At 33.4% G+C, this 26,265-nt stretch overlaps 1 protein-coding gene and 1 non-coding gene across 2 annotated transcripts; one reads left to right on the top strand and one right to left on the bottom strand.

Annotated features, from left to right (window-relative positions):
- Positions 1–23,949: 23,949 nt before the first annotated feature.
- Positions 23,950–25,217, bottom strand: LOC148762102 (uncharacterized). Its single transcript, XM_088807639.1, has 3 exons — positions 24,938–25,217; positions 24,186–24,896; positions 23,950–24,143 (listed from the first exon to the last, which is right to left on the bottom strand). Exons 1-3 carry the CDS (start codon positions 25,215–25,217, stop codon positions 23,950–23,952), a joined length of 1,185 nt encoding a protein of 394 aa, XP_088663765.1.
- Positions 25,218–25,347: 130 nt separating this feature from the next.
- Positions 25,348–25,454, top strand: LOC148762101 (small nucleolar RNA R71). Its single transcript, XR_016027301.1, has one exon. It is a non-coding gene; the product is annotated as a small nucleolar RNA R71 (small nucleolar RNA).
- The last annotated feature ends 811 nt before the right edge of the window (positions 25,455–26,265 follow it).

The raw sequence follows: 26,265 nt of genomic DNA, 5'->3' as shown, positions 1-26,265 counted from the left end.
TTGATTGTTTAAGTCTTCAATGAAATTCTATTAAAGGATGTGTTTAAGTGTTTTGGAAGTGCATAGGAAAGCACAAGAGAATATACTAGCTCAACTTGCTGTAGGAGACCAAATTTCGATGGCCATGAATGGCTTGTGAACAATTAAGCAGTGTATAAGTATACGGTCATAAAGGGGGCTATGATTGGCAGATAAGGGTGGAATTTTGGAATTGCATTTTTGTAGTCATGAAGTTATGCTTTGTATAACATGATACATCGTAGAACTCTAACAATGAGATTGTGTTCACTGCCTTAGGCATTGAACTATAAGTTATGGACTTGTATCCACTTTGTGAACACCCTGGTGAGATAGTTCGAGAGATTTCTCATCATGTGAAAACCTGAAAGCTTAAAGAGCTAATGGCTTTGTAGCAATGTTGGTGCTCGTGACTGATATGTCACATAGTACAAAGATATGTCGCAAGCATAAGAATGCTTGGAAATGTTGGTTTGAGGCAATGATTATCTTACCATTATGTAGACCTGATATTGTTGCGGTCTCGATATACTTGTAGAGGTAAAGCATAAGATAGTGAAAAGTGCTTCCCTCACATGTTTCATTTCATTTTGAGTAATTATCAAGGTAGAATGCCTGATAAGGGTAAGCAAAGATTGAACTGTGCTTCAAATGCTTAGAGAACAATGGTGATATGGTCTAGTTAATTGATATTACCCTTGGTGAGGGAATAAAGTGAATAACGAAATTCATAGAGATCTACTTGGGGAATAGATTATAATTTCATATTTCAAGCACCCATATACAAGTAAAGATTTTGGTAATGAGCCATGATCTAGAGTCAAGAAACTAAAATATGAATTTTGACTAAGTAATATCGAGATGAAATAAGAGAATAACATATATGTTAGAAGTATGAAAGATAATTAAGAAGTGAAGATTACTTTTAGGAATTGTGATATTGCATAAAATGCAATGATCAAGTAAAGATGAATTTTAAAGGATCAACAAGATCTTAAAGCATACACGAATATCGGATTGTAATTTAATGAAAATGATAATTGGTGATTGCGACATGGTTATGACATTGTAATGCAAGGATGTGCGGTATGATGAAGCTTATACATATGATTAGAAATAAAAGGCAAGAGTATAAATATGAAAATGATGCAAAGCTATGCATAGGCATAATGTGAATTTGTATGGATTACATAAATGATAACGTATAGTAGGGTGTAAGTTGAATGGTAACTTAAACATCCAAAGGATGATCTAAAATTGATTATACCCTAATGTTTATAGGTCAAACTTAATCTATGAGAATGAAGTGGAAAGGTAAATTAGAAAGGTCGAAATTGAGAAGAGCAAACAGCGAATCAGGTGTTATAAGAATATGATAATGGATTTTGGTTGTGGATTGGAATGAAGGGAAATTTAGTCCGAACGTAATTGATACAAGGATTCCTACAGATGGTGATGAATGTTGACATTCAAATAGGTGTACATATGTATAAGTGGAGTGATTATGTGACTAACTAAAGTGAAAAACTATTCTTAGTGATTTGAGATTTGAATTTGACGTGTTTAATGAGTTGTATAGATGATACGATGAAAGAGATACCACTACAAATTGAGCTATGTGGATAAAGGAAAATTCTGGAGCAATAGTTAAAGAAAGGATATTAAGGAATTGGAATTTATATCGTGGCTAAGCCATACAAATGGATTAATATAATCAAGATGTAAGGATTAATGAAGTGTTATATCATAGTTAAATTAAACTCTCCACGAGGCACTAGTGCCACGGATGGAGAATAAACGGTGACAGTACTATAATGTGAGTATTTGGAGAAATTGATTGAGAAAGATGAAATTTAACTTTGTTAATAATGATGTCATGCCTTGAGACATGAAGGATTAGAACTAATGAAAAGAAATTGATGGTGAATGAAAGAACTACAATTAAAGTTAAATGTTGGCTAGTGAGTTGCCTTTTTGCATGATGTAAATCTCATTGGCTTAAGAATGATGTTGAAGTGTGAATCTTGGAACATGCACGTAATGGATAAACTAAAAGGAATTGAATCGCCTAAAACCAAGGTAAATATAAAGTATGTGGGAATAATTGAAGGCTTAAACCTCCCCCATGTCGAAAATATGTACAAGAATGAAAATGGCATGTTTATAATGTTTTAAGTTATGTAGTGGTATATGGGAACAAGATGAATGAATGTCGAGAAGCTTGGCATGAAACAAAGTAAAGATATGATGATTGGGTATACATAAGTAAGCATGATTGTGATCGAAATCGGCATGATTGTGATCGAAATATGTTTAAATTAATAATGGAGTTCAAGGCATACTCAAGATCATGGTGATAAGAGAAGACGATGTGAAGGGTATCGTGGTTTTGATTCCCAAGATGACAAAAGACCTACGTAACGTGTTCTAGTTGAACCAAAAGTATATGAGGTGGATAGATTAAAATCCCTATGAAGAAAGAAGTGAAGTACGATCATAAAGTGACATTAGTAACCCGAATCCAACGTGAATTTGGGGACAAATTCTATTTAAGTGAGAAAGACTGTAACACCCTGTACCCTCGTATAATAGTCAACATAACCATATCGATAAGACGCAAGGGCAATTGACATAAATTTAACTGTCAATGAGAAGTGATGAGTGAAAGGAATAGTTTGGAATAAAATATTTTACTCGCGAGAAAATAGTGATTAAATAATAATATTTTTATCGAGGATGAATTAGTGAGTTAAAAGGTGATTTGGAAGTGAACCGGGACAAAGTGAGACATTTTGGGTCGCGAGGAGACTAGTGGAGAATTTTAAAATAAAATAATATTAAAATATTAATATTTTATCTGTTGTTGAAATTAGTCATGAAGGAGGATTATATGACTAATCTGAGTGGGGGAGAAGAAATAAAAAAGAATTTCGAAGAAAAAATGGCGTTAGCAAGGCCCATGTCCTTTATTAAATAGAGTAAGAACGGATAAGTATATATTTAAATATTATGGTGACATCTTGGTGAAGTGCAAATTTTGTATCCTATTCATACAAGTGTCAAGGAAGGAAGATAGAAGGAAATTGAAATTAAATAAACGTTGGAATCACTAAATTGTAAAGGATGAAAGTTTGGACGATCGAATGGTAAATAAGGAAAAGTTTGAGGACTTGTGTGTAATTTCAATATTTGAAGTTAAATGGACATTTACTAACCAAGGTAAGTTAGATTATGTGGGTTATGAGATATACATGTGGAATGAACTATTACATGCAAATTATTGCATGCAAAAAAGAAGGAAGTTAGTGGGAAACATATGGGACCCCACCATTTAAAAGTTGATAAAGAGAAAAGGAATAAAAAGTATTTAATTGAAGAAAACCATGTTTTGGCAAGGATAGCCCATGGTAAACAAGTAAGAATGTAATGTGATTTGAAAGAAAAAAAGCATAAACATAATATTTTATAGAAAGAAAACAAAGGAAGGGAATTGAATGGCATGGCATGTAAAAAAAAATGAAGAAAGAATGGTCAATGAAATTGGCAGGTGGAAAGGTCCAAAAGCCTTTTTGACTTGTAATTTTAACCACATAAAAGAATGAGGAAATGCCAAAATAACTGAGCTTTGGGCATGTAACGACCCTTCCCCGATCACTACCGGTGTTCGAGACCTTCGAGAAGGACCCCATCAAGCCCCGAACGAGCCTTACTTGAAATGCCCGTTAGTTCACTACATACAATCACCATTCCATATTGATACTTAAAACAATATACTTTCATATCATGACTTGAACCCTAAACCCATTTAATCATAAGTTATACATTGAAATCCACAATCTCCAATTATTACCTATATCCTTATCAATATCTGCTCACAACTTAATGAACAAAGAGCTACGACTTGACCTCTAATAGCGGAGCGACTCGAGATAAAATGTTAGGAGATGCCTTTACCAATCCATAGTGGACTGAACGCGCCGATGATTACACGTTAAGCTGGTCCCAGTCTACAAAAGGGGAAATAAAGAAGGTGTGAGTCTCACAGACTCAGTGATCATCGACTCCCTGAGTAGGGCGTAGATGGGAAACAAGCAATAAGGTAGAGATTTTGAATAATAAAAATTGCAATAATAGATAAAAATATTTAATTCAAACGGAGATTTGTGCCTTATATATAAAGTAAATAATATAGAGAATCTCTTGTAAGTCGTAATCAACCATAATGTATATCAAATCCAGTAAGTAAACTTTTGTGCATCGAGAAGGTTAATAACCATTTTCAAACTAAATTAGTAAAATATCATTTTAAACCTCGTGTTCGTAAAAGATCTCTGTGGCCGAAATTATCTCATGTAATACCCAAATCAAATCAATAAAGTTGGGCAAGCTCCCGCGAAACCAAATAGTAACTAGGTTTATACACAGTTCGCAAATCGTCTCGCACGCGAAGGTAAAATTCATATAACAGAAGAACCAGGGGGAGTTGCAGAAAATCGTTTAATTTCATTTTCACCATGCAAGAAATAAGAGCTTGAAAACCCAAAGATATTTTTGTCTCAAGTATGAAATCAAATAAAATATGTGGTCCCGCTACCATGTAATAACCTTCGGGAGCCTTACTCCACCGGATCCCACATGCCATGGCAGTTTCAACGATGTTGCCAACATCGGAGAATCAAGCGGTCGCAACTACATAATCATCTGGTGGCCTAGCCACGCATACATATATCAAAGGCTGTGGTCCCCGCCATGCCTAACCTCCTGTCGGTGACCCAAGGATTCTCTAGCTAGAGCTCAATCATGCACGAGGGTCACACCTAACCGAAGTGACAACCGGCCTATTCTCGAATCTCTCGGTTTGTAAAACCATTTTGAAATTATGTTATATCCTTAAAAGCTTATCTCAAAATTACTTCCAAAGCATTCAACACAGGGTATGATAAAATCCATTATCATTTTCATAAAATAAAATCTGTGCATAAATTTCGAAACAACAACTCGCATGGTGAATAAGCATTATAATCATGAATGCACACTGCACAAATATATAAGGCACATTTTTTATATAAATCGTCTTGAAAAGCTTGTTTCCCAGTTTAAAACATTTTATGTATAATTTATACATATATATTCAAAACACATTTGAAAAATCATAGCAATCACAAATTTCCTAGAAATCTACCAATTCATGCTTTCCATAATTTTTCATGTAAAATAAATCACACGTGCTGATATATATAGGCATAATTATGAAAATGTTAAAATTGATACCCCCTACTCACCTCGAAATAGCGGGATACTACATCATTATTTCTACTTGTCAATGACTCGTTATTTCATTCGGCACTCCTACACAGCTCACTACCTTTACCTTTGCATTTTCTTTTCTTCCTTGTTTTTCTCTCTTTTTCTTGCTCTTTTGGACCTATCCTTCCTTGTTGCTATTGGGCCCTTCTCATGGGCTCTTTCCACCTCTTCTTATTGGGATATGCCTACTATTTTTTTTTCATTTCATTTTATTTCTTTATTCATTTATTGTTATTATTATTTATAATATTTTAATACTATTTTATTTTAAAATTTTCTACTTGTCTTTTTTGGTCTCGAAACGTATTATTATGTCCCGCTTCACTTCCAAATCACCTTTTAATGCTTTAATTCATCCTCGACGAAGATATTATTATTTAATTATTATTTCCACGTGTGCAAAATATTTTACTTTGGAGCATTCCTTTACTCCTTTATCACTCTTTAGCACGTAAACTCGCACCAATTATTCCTTTTTCTTAACAGGACGATTATGTTAACTACTATACAGGGGTACGGGGTGTTACAAGGTAATCCACCCATGAGAGAAGAAAAGAAAGAAAATTTGAGTGGTGGGGAACTTGGGAGAATCCACCCACACCAAGGAATAGCAAAATATCTTTGCCTTGAGAAAACCCACACCTTTGGAAAGAAAAAAAGATAGAATCGGCTTGGAAGCAAAGAGAGAAATGAAGAAAAGAAGAAAGAAAGAAATGAGAAAGAAGAAAAAAACAAGGAAGGTTCGGCCTAGTGGTTCCAAGCTAAGGAAGGTAAGTAGAACTTTGATTTTGGTTGTGATTTCTTGAGGAAATGAGTTGGTAATTGTGTGAGAATGTTTGTGGCAACAAAGGTGCTCCAAGAATTGAAAGAAATAAATGCATGCTTGTGGGTCAATCTTGGAATCCAAGGTGATTTTGAGCTAGATAAGCTATGGGTAAGTATTTTGGTTTTGAAATCCCAAGTAAACAAAAGAAATGAGATGTGTATTAATTGTTTATGTTTGTGGCAGTAATGGTGAACATGGGTCAGGAAATTGTGAGCTATATGTGTGGAATTTATGCTAAAATCGAAAAGTAAGCATGAAATTTTTATAAAATGTGTTGTGTTGATTATGATCGGTTGATAGTATGTGGAATGCTTGTTAAATGCTTGTGATTGAGATTGATGAAAAATATGAAATTAGGTTAAGGATTTAATGATTGATGTGTTACCCGTACTCGAGAATAATTAAGTGTATTAAGTTTGAATTTTTGCTAGGAAATGTAAGTGAAGAAAGTTGCTATGGTGGCATGCTGAAGGAAGTAACATGTGACCGACAAGTAGAATTAACTAGATACGCATCCGAGTCAATAGCGACATAGTATCTTGTTATTGTACGGTGAGTATTGGGTGTCCATTTTAAAAATTCCCATAACTATATATATATATATATATACGTGTTGATTTACTTTAAACGCAAATTGTGGAAAGCATGAGCTGGTAGAAATGCTAGGAAATTATGGATGCCATGACTTTGAAAATGGCTTTGAATATATATATATATACATAAGCTATATATATAAAGGGTTTTTTTAAAATTGGGCAACAAGCTTTTTAATACGATTTATATCAAAATGTGCCTTATTGATTGTAAGATGTGCATTCATGAATGAATTTTACAATCACCATGTCAATTTGACATCTAAACCTCATGCAAAGGTTTTACAATGCAAAAGTCTTATGAAAAGAGGTTTTATCGTGTTACCATGGTTGGTACTTTTGAAATGGATTTGAAATAAACTTTTGAGAACCCAACTTGATTTTTTAAATGGTTTTATCAACCCGAAAGATTGGTGAGTAGGCCAAGTGTTATATCGGTATAGTGTGACCCTTGTGCATAAGTGAGCTTTAGCTAGAGAACCTTTGGGTCACCAACAGGTTGTTAGGCGTGGCGAGGGCAACGGCCTATGATATATATATATGGCTAGACAACCAGTGATATACGTGGTTGCGACCGCTTGATTTCTTCGATGTCGACCAACATTGTTGAGACTGCCATGGCTATGGGGGTCTGGTGGAGCAGAGCTCTTGGATGTTATTACGTGGAAGCGGGTCCATTAGTTTTTATTTCTATTACTTACTTGAGAGTGATATCTATTTGGGTTTTCAAACTTGTATGCTTTCGCATGGTTAAAACTATAAGCTTTTTCGTAACTCCCCTATTTCGACTATGATGTTGGATTTAGCTCCTCGTGTATGAGGCAGTTTGAGAACTTGTGTATAAGCTTTGATAATATTTGATTTCACAAAAGCATGCGAGATTATACTGATTTGATTTGAGTAAAGGTGTCAAATGATTTCAATAGTAGAAATCTTTTTCTTACACTGGTTTTAACACATTACTTGAAAAGATTATTGCATAGTGATTTTAGGTTTAAATGTAAGGCACAAACACCCCATTTGGTTTTAAATCATTTGCACATACTCATATGTTTTAATGTTCAACTCATCTGCTTTATGCTTATTTCCTATCTATGCCCTACTCACGGAGCCAATGATCACTGAGTCCGTGAGACTCACCCCTCTTATTTCCTTTTTCCAGATAGTGATTGGCCTAACATGCAATCATCGGCACTTATGGTTCACTACTGAGAGGTAAAGGCATCTCATAGCATTTCATTCTGAGTCACTCCGCTGGTAGAGGTCGAGTCATTCGTAACATAATTTGATTGTAAATAGTATTAATGTAAATGTATGGTTGGATATTAAAAACCTTGAGTACGTCTACAATTCTATTGAATAAAAGTTAAGTTGATTTATCATAGTTATTGTTTAAGTTATGTTACATAAAGGATGTATGATTCAAGTAATTAAATAGATTGGTGGAATGGGTTCATGGTTGTACAAAGGTTTCGAATAAGGCTTGTTCGGGACTTGACAGGTTCTCCCGCAAGACTCGAACGTCGGTAGCGATCGAGGAACGATTGTTACACCTTCATTGTAAAAATTCTTGCAAAGGTTTTAACTTACCTTTAAAAAGTTAGTGTAGGTTGTGTTTCTTCTCATTAAAAGGCATTGTGTGGGTTATACTGCTCCTATTAAAAGGCATTGTGACGATTGTGCTTAAGCTTGGTAATAGGCATCATAAAGGTTTTGCTTGAGCCTATTAAAAGGCATTTTCCCTAGTGGATTTGAAATTCCTTGGTGAGCCAAGGGAGAGGATGTAGGCATTTGAGAAAGTCGAGCCTCTATACAAAATACTTGTATCTTTGCTTTTACTTTTCTTTTGGCTTTCATTGTTGCAAATTTATTTGAAGAATATCAAATCCTTTGTTTTCAACTCAAGTAGCAAAATTTGGCCCAAGAAAGTTTGATTTTTCACTAAGTATGAAAAGATTTTTCAAAAAGCCTAATTCATTTGTCTCTTGGTTTTATTTATTTTGAGCTTACTACACTAAAAATTAATATTAGAGTTAGGGCTCCATTTTTCAGGACTAATAGCTTTGAATGATTCATAGGAAAAGCTCAAATCATCAAAATGGAGGTAACATCAACTGTACTTGGTAAAAGGCAATTTATTTAAAGGCTTCCTCTCTTTATTGGTACAAGCTATCCTAATTGGAAAAGAGAATGGAAATGTTCATTCAATCTATGGATTTAGACATTTGAAATGTGATTTTGATAGTCATCATGTGCCTTACAAAGAAGTATATGACAAGATAGTTATCAAGACTAGAAGAGAATGGGATCAGAAGGAAAAGAAATTGATACAAATCAATTGCAAAGCCTACAATACTCTTCTTTGTTCCCTAAGTGCTAGTGAATTCAACAAAGTGTCTATGTGTGAAAGTGTAAAACAAATTTGGGATGCCTTAGAAATCACATATGAGGGGACCAACCAAGTCAAGGAGTCCAAAATATGACTTTTTACACTTGACTATTGTCACTATATGTGGGTTTGGGAACTTGTTCGCTTCAAGATGGAAAATTTAGGAGTTAGCCCCAATCTTTTTATAAGGTGTGATTGGCCAACTATTAGATTTTTCCTATTTGCTAAAGTCTTAAATTGATTTAAGGTTCGTCAAAAGAATAAAAACCTAGTCTACAAATTAAAGAGTTAAGTTCGGGAGTACGATTACACACGAGGAAGAATAACACCTTTGTGACACTCGTTTCACGAACAGTATCACTTAATCATACCTTATTCTATTGAACCTTAATTTTTAACTTTATTCTTATATTTCCTTAATCATTATTTGTTATTTTATTCTTGATTTCTGATAATTCTATTTTATAGAATTATTTTAGTCCAATTTTGTTATTAAATATTAACTAAGTCCTTAATTTTAATTATAATTTAATTATTTTTAGTTGTTTTTATAATTAGTTTATTTTTAAGTGAGTTATAAGTTTATGCTTATTTCCTTTGATTTGGATATTATTTATTAATTTTTATGTCTTTGTAGGATTTAAGGAAACTGGGCTTAATTTTGGAAACTAAGGTGTTGAATGAACCGAAATCTGTTTGCATATGCTTTAGTGTTTTGTTCATAACTCGCACTACAGAACTCCAAATGATGAGTTTCTTGAAACATTGGAAAGCTAAGAGATAAAGATACAACTTTTATGCAGATTATGTTTCCCAGTTCTGCTTTGAAGATACAAAAAATCATGTTAGAAAATGGCTGGATGTACTGTGGTGGGAATGGCAATGTTTAAAGACTAACAATTGATAATTGGGCCTCTCATTATACTTTTTAAGCCCAATTAAGTCATTAGTCAACTTAGGGAACTATAGGATAAGTTTGTTAGTATAAATAGGATATTTTTAAGAATATTAGGTTAGACAACTTTTAGTGTCACGACCCGGTACTCTTTTCGAGCCCGTAACATCCGCCGCAATGTCTCGATAGACATTCATTACCCGGAATGTCAATCGAAATCTCGCAAGTCTCTCGCATCAATTTTACATCTCCCCTATGAGCAATAATTACTAAATATCATGTTTTAAGGGAATATAAACTATTTTTAAGTTAAAACAAACAAAAAGTAATTTTTGCCACACAGGGGTATTTTGGTCATTTTTATTCGAAAATTTTGAAACCTGGTAAAAATACAGCATACGATTGAAAAATATACATTTCTTATCTAACAATAATTTTAGTAATCTAAGTCATCCATTTAAAATGAAATTATGGCTAATCAAACTAAATAAAAATATTAAATAAAATATTCTATTTTTTTATAAAACAATATTTATAGAACTCCACGTAAATAATTTTTGTATCATAAAAGCAAAATAAATTCATACATACAGTGGCACATGCAGCCAAGTATACAAAGTATTCTACAATGACATGTGGGCCCTGATATTGTCAATTAAAATCCTACTACGCAAGTATACTTATCGAATAGATAGTATATTAGCAAGCAGGGTATCGATCCCACAGGGAATTAATCTAAAACTTTACTAAGTACTAAAATTAAAACAATTCAATCTTATTCAAACAATCAAAATTTATTAATTAACTAAAACTAATTAACTAAAATAAAAACCAACAAGAAAATCAAAATAATAATAACTTGAAAAAATATCAAATTAACAAACCTAGGATTACAATATCCCTCACACTTCATTTAAATCTTACTTTTCTTCCTTAACTTATTTCAATGGGTTGAATTGCTAACCTAGAGTCCTAAATTATTTATAAGGGTCTCCCTCATCTTATAAAAATATTTATTTTAACCAAAACACTATATCCCTATGTGAATTGAAATTAAAACAGACTCATTAAGTTCAAGCTCTAAGCTAGCTACATATGGCCTATAGGTATATTCCTATCATATACGTAAATCAATTAATATGATCATATGCTATCCAAATTTTAGTTTACTCTAAACTCCCTTTCCTAAGTTTGTTTAGGTTCCTAGATCACTTTAATTGGTGGCCAAGCAATTAAAAGCATTAAGAACAAATTGGAATAAACAATTCAAATCTCATTAAAGATAAGTAAGAAAGAGATTAAAAATTTAGACTACATGTGGTTCAATTACAATCCTAGAAAAAGAAATTTAGCTACTCATAATTGCAAAATAAAATAACATTGTATAAAATTCAACCATTGAAAGTATCAAGAAAGATAAAAGCTAAGGAAGAAAACAAAACAATATTTTTCGCCTTGATCTCCAACTTTCAGCCTCAACTTGTAACTTCTTGAATCTCTCAAAACTTGTCTCCAAATGTTGTTAAACATATCCTATTTATACTAATAAGCTTAACCTAAAGTTCCTTAAGCTGACCTAGGGTTTAATTGGGCTTAAAAGTGTCAAGCCCAGCTCTATAATATGTTTATTTTGCCATTCTTACATAAGAATGCATGTTTGCTTACTTGGGTTCTTTGGAAATCGTTAAAGGACGGTATTGTACCAAATGGTACAATGAAGTTGAATTAAGCCTCGAACTAGTCCAAATAGAGATTTTAAGATAAAATTGAGAAATTTAAAGCCCCATAATGATTTAAAATGGTGATTCAGAGTTCGAGGACCGATTTGGAGTCAAATTGGAATTTTCATGACCCAAGGGCAAAATGGTCATTTTGCTACCCGAGGTTAAGATGTGTGTGTTAGATTAAAATTTTGACTAAGATTGATCATTTGGAGTATAATTTGAGTTTGAGAAGTGAAAAAATTTAATTTCGACATTTTTTCGAGCATAGGGGCAAAATAGTCATTTTGCCACCCAAAGGGCAAAATTGTAATTTTACACCACCCAACACTTGTCCAGCACATGAATTTTACCCAATATTATCATGGATAATTGAGAAAATTTAAGTGGTGGAGAGAGATTGCTTAATGGGTAAGTATGACATATGGACCAATGGAATGGTGACATGTGTTAAATTTTCATCCATTTATTATTTAGCTTAAAAATCAGCACAAAATCAGCCCATTTCTCTTCATTATGGCCGGCCAAAGCAAGAACAAAGGAAGAAAAGAAAGAACAAGAACCCTAGGGTGAAAATTCAAGAGAAAATTGGTGGATTTCAAGTAATCAAGCAATCAAAGGTAAAATTTCTTGATTTTGACTTGTGATCTACCTTTCCCATACATTCTTTTGCATTTTCCATGGTTGAATCACAAGATATCATGAAGGATAGTGTGCTGATCAAACCTTAGGAGAGAGAATTTGATGATGATTTAGATAGATTTTTAAGATATATGGATGTTTTTAGTTGTTTATGGTGTTAAGTGTAAGAATTAAGCTTGAAATTCACATATTCCTCATGAGTTCATCATTGGCCGAATCTTCCTTGTAGAGTGTTGATGGTGGATTTGATTTTATTTCAAGTGAATTGGTTAGGAAATGATGAATTATGGTGAGAAAATCAAGTAAGAAAAATCATAGTGCTGATGCACTCACCATGGCCGAAATTCTCAAGAAGAAATGTGAGGATGATTTTACTAAATTTTATGCTATTTGACTTGTGTTTGATGGTTTGGAGTATTGGGAGAATAATGGAATTATTTGGAGTTGAATTGGACGTATTGGCCAATTAATCGGGTGATAGATCGAATTAGGCCAATACCATTTTATTTAGGTACACAATTGAATTTGTGTAAAACACAGTGTTTAGACGATAATCCGAACAATTTGCATTCCATTTCATGCATTAGTATAAAGCTTGAAGTGGTTTTATAACAATTTAGCACAAATGTAGTAAATGGCTTATTGTGCATTATGTCTAGGTGGTGAGCATTCTGACCAAAGTAAAGAGATAGTACCCGAGTGTCACGACCCGGAACTCTCATCGAGCCCGTGACAACAGCCGCAAAGCCTCGACAAACATTCTTCACCCCGAATGCCGATCGAAACCTCGCAAGTCTCTCGTATCAGCTTTCGCACTTCCCCGATTAGCAATAGTTATCAAATATCGTAATTCGAAAGATTACGAGTCATTTCGAAATCAGAACATAACATTTTGTTTTCTGGCTCACAGGGGCATTTTCGTCATTTTTCGTCGAAAATCTCAAAACTTACTAAAAATGTAGTAGGTAAGCAGAAAATATATATTTAGTGATTTAAAAACAAATTAAATATCTAAAACGTTCATTTGAAGTGAAAATTTGACCATTTGAGTATAATAAAAATATTCAATAAAATAAACTATTTTCTTGTAAAATAATTTTTTATAAAGCTATCGGTAAATAATTCTTATAGCGTAAAAGTTAATTATATTCATATATACTATAAAGCAAATAACCAAAGCATAAAATTACTTTTACAGTGACACGTGGGCCCACATCTAACCAAAATGTATCGAAAGCTGAAAACCTATAGCTTTTGCCGATTCAAGTCCAAATGAAGGTCCTTGTCAAAGTCAGCTAACTATGGAATTCTCCGAGCCTGAAATGTGAGGAAATGAGGGTGGTGAGATTATAAAATCCTAGTGAGTAAACAAACACCATCTAAACTATCTAAAGGTGAGTAAATAGAGACGAATTAAAATAAGTCATCATACTGTAATTTCATTACCTTTCAACTCATTTCAACCAACTAAACAACTAGGCTTAAGATTTCCTGAAAAGCTTGGCTCGTGCCAAAAATCATTCTCATACTCAGTTATCAGGGATACCTTGATCGAGGGTTATCCTAACCAAGTCCACCAAGGCTGTTAAATGTCTTTACGTTCGAAATTTTAGCCATGCCTTGGCGTTGGCTGAGTCTCACTCTCACGAGGTGGTCGACGTGAAATGCACTCAAATCTTTACCTCAGGAGATACTTCATCCAACATCTCCCCCCGGAGGTAAATATATAATTAGGCTACCGTGCCCCTCTCATAGGCAGTCCACGGAAACCCCCACCACTACAGTGACTATGGATTATTTTATCTACCACCTGATTTATAAAATCTTTTTCTGCATGACATGGCAATTTATCGCAACCTAGCCTCTCAAAGCTAAATACACAATACAAATAATTCTAACACCAAAAATCAGTTTAGCCATTCATGCTCATATATTGTCATAAGCCATTCAATTTAAAATCATAAATTTACAACACAAGCAGGCAGCATCCAATTACTCTATTTTTAAAACCAATATTCAATTTTTCAAAAAATTTACAAAATCATTTTATAAAATCACAATTTCTCCTAAAACATAGCAATTTACCATTTAAACCCATTTTCCATAAAATCACACAATTGTATAAAATTACTCTAGATAATTAAGACGATAATAAGTTTACTCACAGTTCTAGGAGTCGATGTACTCTTAATCCCAGTCTCCAAGCACAATTTCTGTACTTTTACTAGTGTAATTTACTCACCACTTATCCACAATGTACAATATATAATTCACCACATCAATACTTGACCATTATAAAATCAATTCAGGCTCGGTGTATATGCATGATATGATATGCAACTTATCCAACTACAGCTTAAATGCGGTGCTGACCTAATTCGACCTATTACCCGATTAAATGACAATCGTGTCCAATTTGGCTCCAAATTGCTCCATTTCATTCCTAATATTTCAATTCACTAAATACAATTCCAATAATCTAAAATTCAGCCTAACAACCCTCACAATTCTTCTTGAAAATTTCGGCCATTGTGGTGCACTATCACTAAAAATTTTCCCATTCCATTTTCTCACCATAAATCATCATTTCATTAATTTTTCAACCAATTCACTTGATCACAAAATCAATTCATTACTTCTACACTTCACATAGGGTTCGGCCATTGAAGGTTCATGGAGAAAATGGATTCTTTTCTTGTTGTTTTGTTTCTAAACATGCTTAACTAACTAAAAACACAAACATAACTTAGAATCAAATCAATCTAACATCATTCTCTCTCCATACCCATTCCAACCAGCCATGAATTCATCATGAAAACATGTAATGTAACCATGAAAAATGAGGAGAAATGCATGGGAAAGGTAGATCACAAGTCAAAATCAACAAATTTTACCTTTTGTCACTTGTTTCCTTGAATTTTCACCAATTTTCCCTTGAATTTCTCCACCTAGGGTTTTTGTTTTTTCCTTTTCTCCCTTTGCTCTTCTTTGCTCTTGGTTTGGCTGGCCATATGAAAGAAATGGGCTGATTTTTATGCCTTTTTATAAAGAAACAATAAAATAATAAAAGCATGACACATGGCATTTTCTTATTAGTTCAAATTTTAAATATTTGACTTTTAATTCTTTAATTCTCCACCACACATTTCTCATGTTTATCCATGTCCATGATGAATAAAATCCCTTGGTCTTGACAAGTGTCGGGAGTGAAAATTTACCAATTTGCCCCTGGGTGGTAAAATTACTATTTAGCCCCTATACTCCAAATTATACAAAAAATTAAAATTTTTCACTTATAAACCTCAAATCATACTCTAATAAGTCAAATGGGGCCAAAAATATCTTTTCTAAAATTCTCATTTTGTCCTCAGGTGGCAAATGACCATTTTGCCCCTAGATAGTGAAAATTTTGGTTTGACTCCAAATTGATTCTCGAACTCCGAATTACCATTTTGAGTCATCCCTGAACTGTGAAACTCTTAATTTCACCTTAAAATCCCTATTTTAATTAGTTCGAGGTATAAATCGACTTACTTGTACTTCTAAGCACAATACCGACTTTTAAATATTCTTTCGGGGCTGTTCAAATATACAATCACTCTATCAGTCTCATGTGTAACATGGTAGATAATTTAGGACTGGGCTTGACACTGAGGATCAAGAATCGGAGTATTCGAAATTTGATTCCCATTATAATGAGTAACCTTATCATCATCTTGATTATCTGAAGTGAATTTTAATTCGTTTTTGTGATTTTATGGAAAATGAGTTTAAATGGTAAATCTTTATGTTTTATAAGCAAAATGTGATTAAATAAAATAATTTTATAAAATTGTCTTGAAATTGAATTATGGTTTTGAAAATGGAGTAATTGGAGACTAATTGTTGTGTTATAAATCATGATTTGAATTGAATGGCTTATGATAATATTGGCATGAATGGTTGAATTGGTAAATGTGATAAAAATGTATGAACTGTTGATTTGCCTTGAGAGGCTGTAAAATAAAATAATTGCCATGTCATTCTATTGCAAATTTTATTGAATTGGTGGGTTATATATTGGTCGCTGCAGTGGACAGATTCCGTCGACCAACCTATTAGAAGGGCACGGTAACCCTATTATATTCTTACCTCAGTATGAGAGGCGCAGATGGATAACTCCTGAGGTTAACACTTTAGAGTTCACTTCACGCCAAACCACCACGTGAGGGTGAACTCAGCCAATGCGAAGGAACGACTATGTTTTCAAAATAAAAACATGATTTATGCGTACATAACTTTTTAACACCCTTGGCGGGCTCGGTTGGGATAGCCCTCAGCCAAGGTATCCCTGATAACTGAGTATGATAATGATTTTGGCACGAGCCAAAATTTTAGGAAATCATAAGCCTCGTTGTTTATTTTGGTGAAATGAATCTATTTTATCTTATTAAAATGAGTTTGAAATGCTGAGAATCATTTTTATGCTAATTTTTTTATCTGTCTCCATTTACTCAGTTTTAGATATTTTAGATGATATTTGTTTACTCACTGGGATTATATAATCTCACCACCCTCCTTTCCACCCATTTCAGGCTCAAGATAGTCGGTAGATAGCTCACTTTGTTGAGGGCTACAGTTGGACTTGCATCCTCAAAAACTGTAGGTTTACCGCTTTTGATACTTTTGGTCGTTCATGGGCCCACGTGTCACTGTAAATTAAATTTTATACTTTGGTTATTTGTATTACAGTATGTATGAATTTATTTAGTTTTTACACTACAAAAATTATTTATCGATAACTCTATAAATATTGTTTTATAAGAAAATAAAATATTTTATTGTATATTTTTATTATATTCAAATAGTCATAATTTCATTTTAAATGAATGTTTTAGACATCTAAACTTATTTTTGATTATGAAATATATGTTTTCCACTCACATACTACATTTTTAGCTGGTTTCGAGATTTTCAAAAAAAAAAAAACCAAAATGCCCCTGTGAGACGGAAATCATTTTTTCTATTGATTTAAGTTGAAAATAGCTTAAAATCTCTTAGAACATGATATTTGGCAACAGTTACTCATAGGGGAAATAAGAAACTGATATTAAAGCCTTACGGGATTCTGATTGATGCTTCGGGTAACTAGTGTTGATCGGGACACCGCGGCGGTTGCCACGGGCTGGAGGGGAGTATCGAGTCATGACAAAAAGTGTAATAAAAGGCCCTAAAATCGATTATCAGTCTTTACAAATTTTTATTCCCGGTACAGTACGTTCAAACATTTTCCGACGCAATTTTCTCTATCTTCAATGCAGAACTGGGCAAAGTGATCTGCATAAAAGTTTTAGATCTGTCCATTAGCTTTCCAATGGTCTAAAAATCACAGCATTTAAAGTTCTGTAGCTCAAGGTATAGCCAAAATACTAAAGTATATGCAAGCAGATTCTGAGTCTTTCAACACTTTACTTTCCAAAATTAAACCCAATCTCTTTTAATCCTACGAAAAATATAAAAACTAATAAATAATAAACAAATTAAAAGAAATAACATAAAGTTAAAATAACTAACTTAAAAGTAACCTAATTATAAAACAACTAAAAATAAATAAATTATAATTGAAAATTAAGGACTTAGCTAATATTTTATAACAAAATTGGAATAAAATAATTCTATAAAATAGAATTATCACACCCCCAAACTTGAAATTTTGCTAGTCCTCAAGCAAAAGAAAATCACAAAAGAAAACTAAACATAAAAAAAAATGCTTGAACAAGAGATAGAAATACCAAATCATGATTTCCCAATTTTTTCTCAGAAATTAACTCCAATTCCAACTTAAGGTAACTTACAGCTAATCCTTAATTTTATGCATCAATTCAAGTGAAAACTTATTTTTCGAATGAACTTCCCATGTGTGTGTGTGAATACTCTCTTACAAAGAATATCATGCAATTCAGATTACTTTATGCCAAATCTAAGCATAGATTAGTACTAAGATCCCATAAGTTTGCTTTTCATCTCTCTCTCCACTAATGTAGATTAACACTTATTCAAGGATCAATAGGTCTTTATCAAGCTTGTAATATAAGGCTAGGGTCAAGGCATGATAAAAGATATATTTAGGCTCAAATTCACCCTAAGCATTTAATCAATCTAGATCATATAAAGAGCTCAAATTTTTTTTTTGTAAAGCACCCCCAAACTTGAAGTAAGCTTTCCTTTGTACCACAGATTTTATTCTTTTCTCTTCTCTTTTTCTTTTTTTTTTTGTTTTTTTTTTCAACCCCCAAACTTACTTTTGACAATCATAAACTAGGGGTAATTTTGCTAACAACCATCACTTTTTTTTTGCACCTTCTCCCTCACTTTATTCTTAAGCTCAAATCATTCCTTAGAAAGATTAAAACACTTAGAGGGTGAAAGGTTCAAATTGGTGGAATTAAATAAACAGGCCAAGGCTAATATAACTGTGTAATTACAAACAAAAGGTAAATTAGGCTCAAAAAGGGTGACTAAGGTTAAATATAACAAGGTAGGCTCAAATGGTCCAAAGATGGCCTAAGTCACTTCCTATCCTGAGTGTTATCTAAGATTTCGCCTTGAGAGAGAATCAAACAAATTCTAGAATTCTTGACTTCACTATACTTTTTCATCAACATAAACTTTCTCTAAATCACACAAAAATTCTAAGTAAAAGAGTATAGTGCTCAATTTGTTAGAAGTCACATTCTAAAATAAAGCTAACACAAGAATATCACATAAAATTAAATCATAACTATATGATTCCCAAAAGCTAAGAATCAAAAGATAGTTATAATATCATCCTAGGATTGGGACAATCATGAATGATGTATAACTATCTCAATTTTTTTTTGAAACACAAGAAAACATGCAAAATAGAAATAAATATGCAAGACATATCTTAAAACAAAGCTACTAAAAAAAATAAACTAACAAAATTCTAAACCACTCCCCCAATTTTGAAATGAACATTGTCCTCAATGTGATAAAAGAAAATAAAAGAAAAAGGACAAGAACACTCCCCTACTCTGAAGTTGCAGTCTACATGTCCTCCGCATTGTTACCACCCATCATCTCCTCTTAGCAGCAAAGCATTCATCAATTATATATGCAGGAAATGAAAAGTTCATGAATCCATTATATGTGTAAAACTCGACCCTATAAATACATGTCATGACATACATGCATTGAGTAGCATGTTATTACGCTAGAAAAGCACCTAAGAATAGACGAAACCTGATATTGTACTTAACGGTACACTTAAATTGATTTAACCTCGAACTAGTTCAAATAGGAATTGTAGGATGAAATTTAATATTTTATAGTCCAGGAATGACTAAAAATGATTGTTCGGAGTTCGAGGGTTCATTTGGGGTAAAATTAGAAATTTTGATATTTAAGGGCAAAATCGTCATTTTGCCACCTAAGATAATAATTTGATCATGGAGTGAAATGTTTGACCAATATTAACTATTTGGAGTATAATTTAATGATAGGAAGAGAAAAAGTTTAATTTTGGTGATTTTTGGAGTGTAGGGGCAAAATCGTAATGTTGCCACCCACGGACAAAATTTGAGATTTTGAGAGAATTTTGATCAAATTTGACAAATTGGAGAATGGTATGAGTATAAGGGGTGAAAAATATGTGTATGGGCAATTTTTCAATTTTTGGGGCAAAAATGTAATTTTTGACTTTTACGGGGGAAAAAGTGTAAATTGCAAAAATTACTCCACGGAGACTTTGGATGAGTCTGAGAATTTTATCTAAGTTATGAATATATGAGACAAGTGTATGGTGAAAATTTGGAAACAAATGGATGAAATTTTAAAAATGGGCCAATGGGAAAGTGACACGTGGCATTTTTTTTAATGAAATAATATTATTTTAATGAAAAGTCAGCCATTTAAACCCAAATTTTGAGTGCTGGCCGGCCATAAGGAAGAACAAGAGAGGAAATAGAGAGGAAAGGAAGAAAAAAAGAACAACCAAAGAGAAACAAGAAAATTCAAAGGGAAATTCGCGGTTTTCGACCGTTTACGCGTCTAACGGTAAGATTTTTCGATTTTAGCTTGATTTCTACCTTTCCTATGCCTTTATTTCCATTTAGCATGCTTGAGGAGAGAGATCAAAAAGTGATATCAAGGGCTGGACGAAATTCTAGGGGAGAGAAATTGAAATTTTTAGGTTTTGATTTTTAGTTAAATTGATAGTTTTAGTTAGTTAAATGTGTTTAGAAATTAAATTGGGCAAGAAATCATTAAATTTTCACAATACCCACTCTTGGCTGAATGCTCAATGCTGTACAATGATGATGAATTGAATTTATTCTAAGGGAAATGAAGAGAAAATGATGAAAAACGATTAAACATGATAGAAAAACAAAGTAGAAAATTAACCAAGTTAATGTCCCATTTTTGGCCGAATTTTTCAAGGAAGGGAGTGAGCTGATTTTGTTGTTTTTAGAAGGTTATTGGCTGATATTTAATGGTTAGAAATGTTGGAGAGAGAATGGGATGATTTAGAGCTAAAATGGAGCGCGTTAGCAATTTATCGGGCAAAGTGCCAAAAATAGGTTAATACTGCGTTTAAGCCGTTTTAGGCTATTGCATTTCATACCATGCATTAGTATAGGATTTAAGTTTAATTATATAGTGATTTAGCATCAATGTGATGAATTGTGTAAATTTTTGTAATGTGTCTAGGAGGAGAGCCTTCCGAAAAAGGCAAAGAAGTCGTACCCGACGAGTAGTGATCGGGGCGCTTAGAAAGTTTTTAGTTTGTACAAACGGTGAGTAAACTTATTATTATTGTAAATTATCTAGAGTTTATTTTAAATGCCCTTTATGTATTTTATAAAATGAGAACGAGATTAAAACGGGATTTTTGATGTTTTAGGAATAAATGTGACAAATAAAAATATATTGTATTGATTATGAAATTGAGTAATTGGAGGCTACAAATTGACTTGAAAAATATATATTTTCCTAGGAATGGCTTATGAGAAATGAGTATATGTGGCTATATTTTGTGAATGCATTGGGAAATTTATGTAAGTTGTTTTACTATGCAGGCTGGATAAATAAATAAAAGCCACGTTATACTGTCGAAAATTTATTAAAATTGGTGGGTTAGTCACTGCAGTGACGGGCTTCTGTGGACTGCCTATTAGAGGGGCACGGTAAACCCAGTTATATAGTTACTCCGGTTGTAGAGGCGAGGAGGGTAACTCCTGGGGTAGTATTAGAGCTCACTTCACGTCGAACCCCCACGTGAATGTGTAACTTGGCCAACGCCAAGGAACGACTGGTTTTTAAAAATAAAAATGTGTTTCAGGTGTGAATATTTTAACACCCTTGGCGGACTCAGTTAGATGCCTCGGCCAAGGTATCCCCGAGAATTAGTTTTGGCTTGAGTCTTGTTTTAATAAAAGACATAAGCCTTAACAATTGTTTTGGTAAATTACAAATATTTTATGGTTTAAGAAATAAATTGAAAACATTATGAAATGGGTTGAAATTTATTGTTTAAACTTGCCTCCATTTTACTCGCCTTTAGATATTTATGATAATGTCTGTTTACTCATTGGGATTGCAAAATCTCACCCAACTCCTTTCCACCCATTTCAGGTTCAGTATAGACTGTAGATAGCTGATCTCATCGAGGACTACCATTGGATCTGCATTTTCCAAATCGTAGGTTCATAGTCCTCTTTACTTTTGTTTATTCGGGGGCCCTTTTGTTATTGTAAATTAAATTAAATATTTTGGCTTACTGTATTTCAGTATGTATAAATTTATTTAGCTTTTACGCTATAAAAATTATTCACGTATAACTCTATAAATATTGTTTTATAAGAAAATAGAATATTTCCCTTAATATTTCTTTCATTTTCTTATTATATTCAAATAACCGTAATTTCATTTTAAATGAAGATTTTAGACTTTTAAACTCATTTTGAATATGAATTATGTATTTTGTACTTGTATATTACGTTTTATCCAGTTTTGAAATTTTTGAGAAAAAAATGACCAAAATACCCCTGTGTGACGAAAATTTTATTTTGATTGTTTTTGATCTAAAATAGTAAATATTCTCTAAAAACTCGATATTTAACAATGATTGCTCACAGGAAAGGAAAGAAACTGATATGTAAGCCTTGCGGGGTTCCGGTTGGCATTCCGGATAATGAGTGTCAATCGGGACGTCGCGACGATTGTCATGGGCCTGAGGGAGGTTCCGGGTCGTGACAATATGGATAACAAGAAATTGGCACTAATCTTCAAAATTTTCAGCACTCTAAGCATTAATCATGAGGAAGTCTAAAAAAACTCATTAACAAACATGCACAATTGATTCATTCAAGGTTCAAAAATTATAAAGTTTGCCATTAACACCAATCTCATCCTTTCTTTACACAAAATAATTGAAAACCAAGTGTTTGAAGGAGTACTTACTTTAGGAGTGCAGGATTTCCAAAGAAAAATAAAAAAAAAATTCCAAGTATAAAGAAAATGTAAAATTTTGGAGTGAAAAAGAGAAGACAGAAGAAGGCAAGAGATTGGCAGGAAGAGGAATAATGGGAGTAGGGATGGTAATTGAAGAAGAAGAAGAGTGGCAAAAGAAGAAAAGAAAAAGAAAACGAAAATAGAGATAAAAAAAGAAAAGTTTTCAAATTGATCGTAGCACGTAAAATTTTTTCACCCGAAGCTTTACGCTTCGGGTTTAAGCGTCGCAGTGATCCAAATGAGGGCCGCAGCTCTAAAACATTCTGTTTCAGGGATTAATTGTTGCTTCGTCCAGCGTCACGACTCTCCTTTTGAGGGCCCCAGCACTGGAACATTTTGTTTCATGCTGCAGCGCTGATTTTTTTTTTTACCAATTACCTACAAAAGGAAACATAAAAAAAATTAATAAATCAAAAGAAAAAAATTCTAACTAAACTACAAACAATTAAAAAAAACTAAAATAAGTAAAGTTTAGAAACTTGGGTTGCCTCCCAAGAAACGATCGTTTATAGTCACTAGCTTGACTATAGTGCCCCCTTTTTCAGTTCTTCATCCTCGGAATATGGTATAAGGCTCATCCCATTGACCATGATTGTTCCTGTATCCTCACTATAAATCTCAATTATTCAACAAGGATAAGCCTTTACTACTTTGAAAGGACCCTACCATCTTTCTTTGCGTTTCCATGGAAAAAGCTTGAAATATGATCTAGAAAACAACATTACTTGTTGTCTAATCTCGAAAGGACAATTAGATGGTGGTGGAGGATTCTCCTTTGGTGATTGCTCAACTCTCATAAGCGGAGGTGGTGGCTTAAACTCAAAGATTGGTTCTTGCTCACTTATAAGTGGAGAATTAAGTTCACCTTTTCCTTCATCAATTAGCTCCACTCTATAGCAACAATTTGTAGAGCTAGGATGTTTATTTGCATTGAAAATATTAAACTCAACTACTTCTTCTCCAACTTTAAAAGTTATCTTGCCTTCCCTCACATCAATGATTGCGCCTGCGGTAACCAAGAATGGTCGTCCCAAGATTAAAGGAATTTATTGATCTTCTTCCATCTCAAGCACAATGAAGTCCACCGGAATGTAAAGATGCCCAACTTTAACCAATACATCCTCAATAATCCCAACAGGATACCTGATTGTTCTATATGCTAATTGCAAAGAAACTGTGGTAGGTTGTATCTCATTAAGTCTAATTTTCTCAGCAATTGATAAAGGCATAATTGAAACACCTGCACCCAAATCACATTAATCTTTAGTAAATTTAAATTTACCAATAGTACAAGGTATAGAAAAACTCCCTAGATCTTTAAGTTTTGGTGGAAGCTTGTTATGAATTATCGCGTTACACTCCTCAGTAAGTGCCACTGTTTCAAAATCTTCCAGTTTCCTTTTCTTAGTTAAGATGTCTTTCAGGAATTTGACATATCTTGGCATGTTTTCCAAAGCTTTAAGAAAAGGGATGTTTATGTGGAGCTTCTTGAAGACATTGAGGAATTTCTCAAATTGTTTATCAAGCCTTTGCTTTTTCAACCTTTGTGGGAATGGTGGTGGAGGATAATTTGCTTCAAAATTCCCTTGATTTTTAACTTGCCCATTATCTGTCTTTTCCACTTCAACTTCTTTCTCAACAATTGCATTGTCATCATCTATATGCTCATTTGAAGATTCAATTGATTTTCCATTCACCTCTCCGACTTCTTTTCCACTCCTAAGTGTAACTGCATTACAATGTTTCTTACCTTTGGGATTGACTTGTGTATCACTTGGTAAGGCACCTTGGGGTCTACCGTTGATGGAGTTTGCAAGCTGTCCCATTTGGGTCTCAAGATTTCTCAATGAGGCTCCATAGCTCTGAATTATGGCATCAGTCTTGGACATATATTGCAAGATAAGTTCTTCCACTTGGGACTTCTTTTCAGGAATTGGTGGTCTAGATTGTTGTTGAAAACTAGGAGGCACGTTGAGGTTTGAATTGGAAGGCCCTACATGTTGTTCCATGAAAAGTTGGGGTAGTTTCTCCAACCAGGATTGTATGTATTAGAGTATGGGTTATTCTGCTGCTTGTTAAAATTCCCTACAAATTGGACTGATTCAAAATTGTATGGACATAGATCATTTGAATGGCCATCCCCACACATCTCACAAATTGAATTTTGAACTGCATGAACTCCCATTGTGTCAATCTTCTTGGATAGTGCAGCCACTTGCTTAGCTAAGTTGCTCATTGCATCAATTTCATAGGTTCCAACAGCTTTTCTCGAACCTGACCTTTCTGAAAGCCATTGATAATTATTTGAAGCCATCTCTTCCAACAAATTATAAGCATCTGCAGCATTCTTACCCATCAATGCCCCACCAGCAGCAGCATCAATTATGGTTTTAATTGATCCAATAAGCCCATTATAGAATGTCTGAACTTGCAACCAATCAGGAAGCCCATGTTGTGGACATCTTCGCAGTAGTTCTTTAAACCTCTCTCAAGCTTCATACAAGGACTCACCATCAAATTGTGTGAATGAGGTGATATCGTTCCTCAACTTTGCAATCTTTGCAGGCGAAAAGAACTTTGTGAGAAACTTTTGAGCCAATTCCTCCCATGTAGTGATAGACCCATTAGACAGTGAATTAAGCCGGCTTTTTGCTTTATCCCTCAGAGAGAATGGAAACAGTCTCAATCTAATAGCATCATCAGTTACTCCATTGTATTTAAAAGTATCGCAAATCTCCAGGAAATTTACTAAATGAGCATTAGGATCATCACTGGGTAACCCACCAAATTGGACTAAAGACTGAATCATCTGAATATAGGCTGGTTTAATTTCAAAATTATTCACATTGATGGAAGGTCTTCAAATGCTTTGGTGGAAACCTTGCAACAGAGGAACTGCATAATCTCGCAATGCTCTTTTTGCTTCGGGAACCATATTAATGGCATTATTACCGTTTTTAATGTTATCCTCGGCCATTGTCTGATTTAAAGCTACAACTTGTAAATTCTCCCTTCGATGTTTTCTAAAAGTTCTTTCTATCTCAGGATCAAAAGGAACAAGATTCAAGTTCTCTCTTCTTTGCATACAATGACCAAAAATATCTACAAGCAAACAAAATCTAAAATTAAAACAAGAAAGATATAATTTGAAGTAAGACCAAATTGCTTGGTATTAATATTAGTAAAAAGTCTAGAAACAATTTCCTGGCAACGGCGCAAAAAACTTACCAGTTAAAATCCTACTATGCAAGTATACATATCGAATGGATAGTATATTAGTAAGCAAGGTATCGATCCCACAGGGAATTGATCTAAAACTTTACTAAGTACTAAAATTAAAGCAATTCAATTTTATCCAAACA

The sequence above is a fragment of the Theobroma cacao genome, chromosome 6 (genome assembly GCF_053813885.1).
Source record: "Theobroma cacao isolate CCN51 chromosome 6, ASM5381388v1, whole genome shotgun sequence".
NCBI lineage: Eukaryota > Viridiplantae > Streptophyta > Magnoliopsida > Malvales > Malvaceae > Theobroma > Theobroma cacao.
This window is presented reverse-complemented; position numbering and strand designations above follow the sequence as displayed.

What these genes read in the sequence shown, in the direction of transcription:
- LOC148762102 (XM_088807639.1), bottom strand. Translation starts at nt 25,217, where the DNA reads ATGGCTTCAAATAATTATCAATGGCTTTCAGAAAGGTCAGGTTCGAGA. An exon ending in CTCTAATACATACAATCCTG is followed by an intron (nt 24,897 to 24,937) that starts GTTGGAGAAACT and finishes AACAACATGTAG; the next exon opens with GGCCTTCCAATTCAAACCTC. An exon ending in TTCTATACCTTGTACTATTG is followed by an intron (nt 24,144 to 24,185) that starts GTAAATTTAAAT and finishes ATTTGGGTGCAG; the next exon opens with GTGTTTCAATTATGCCTTTA.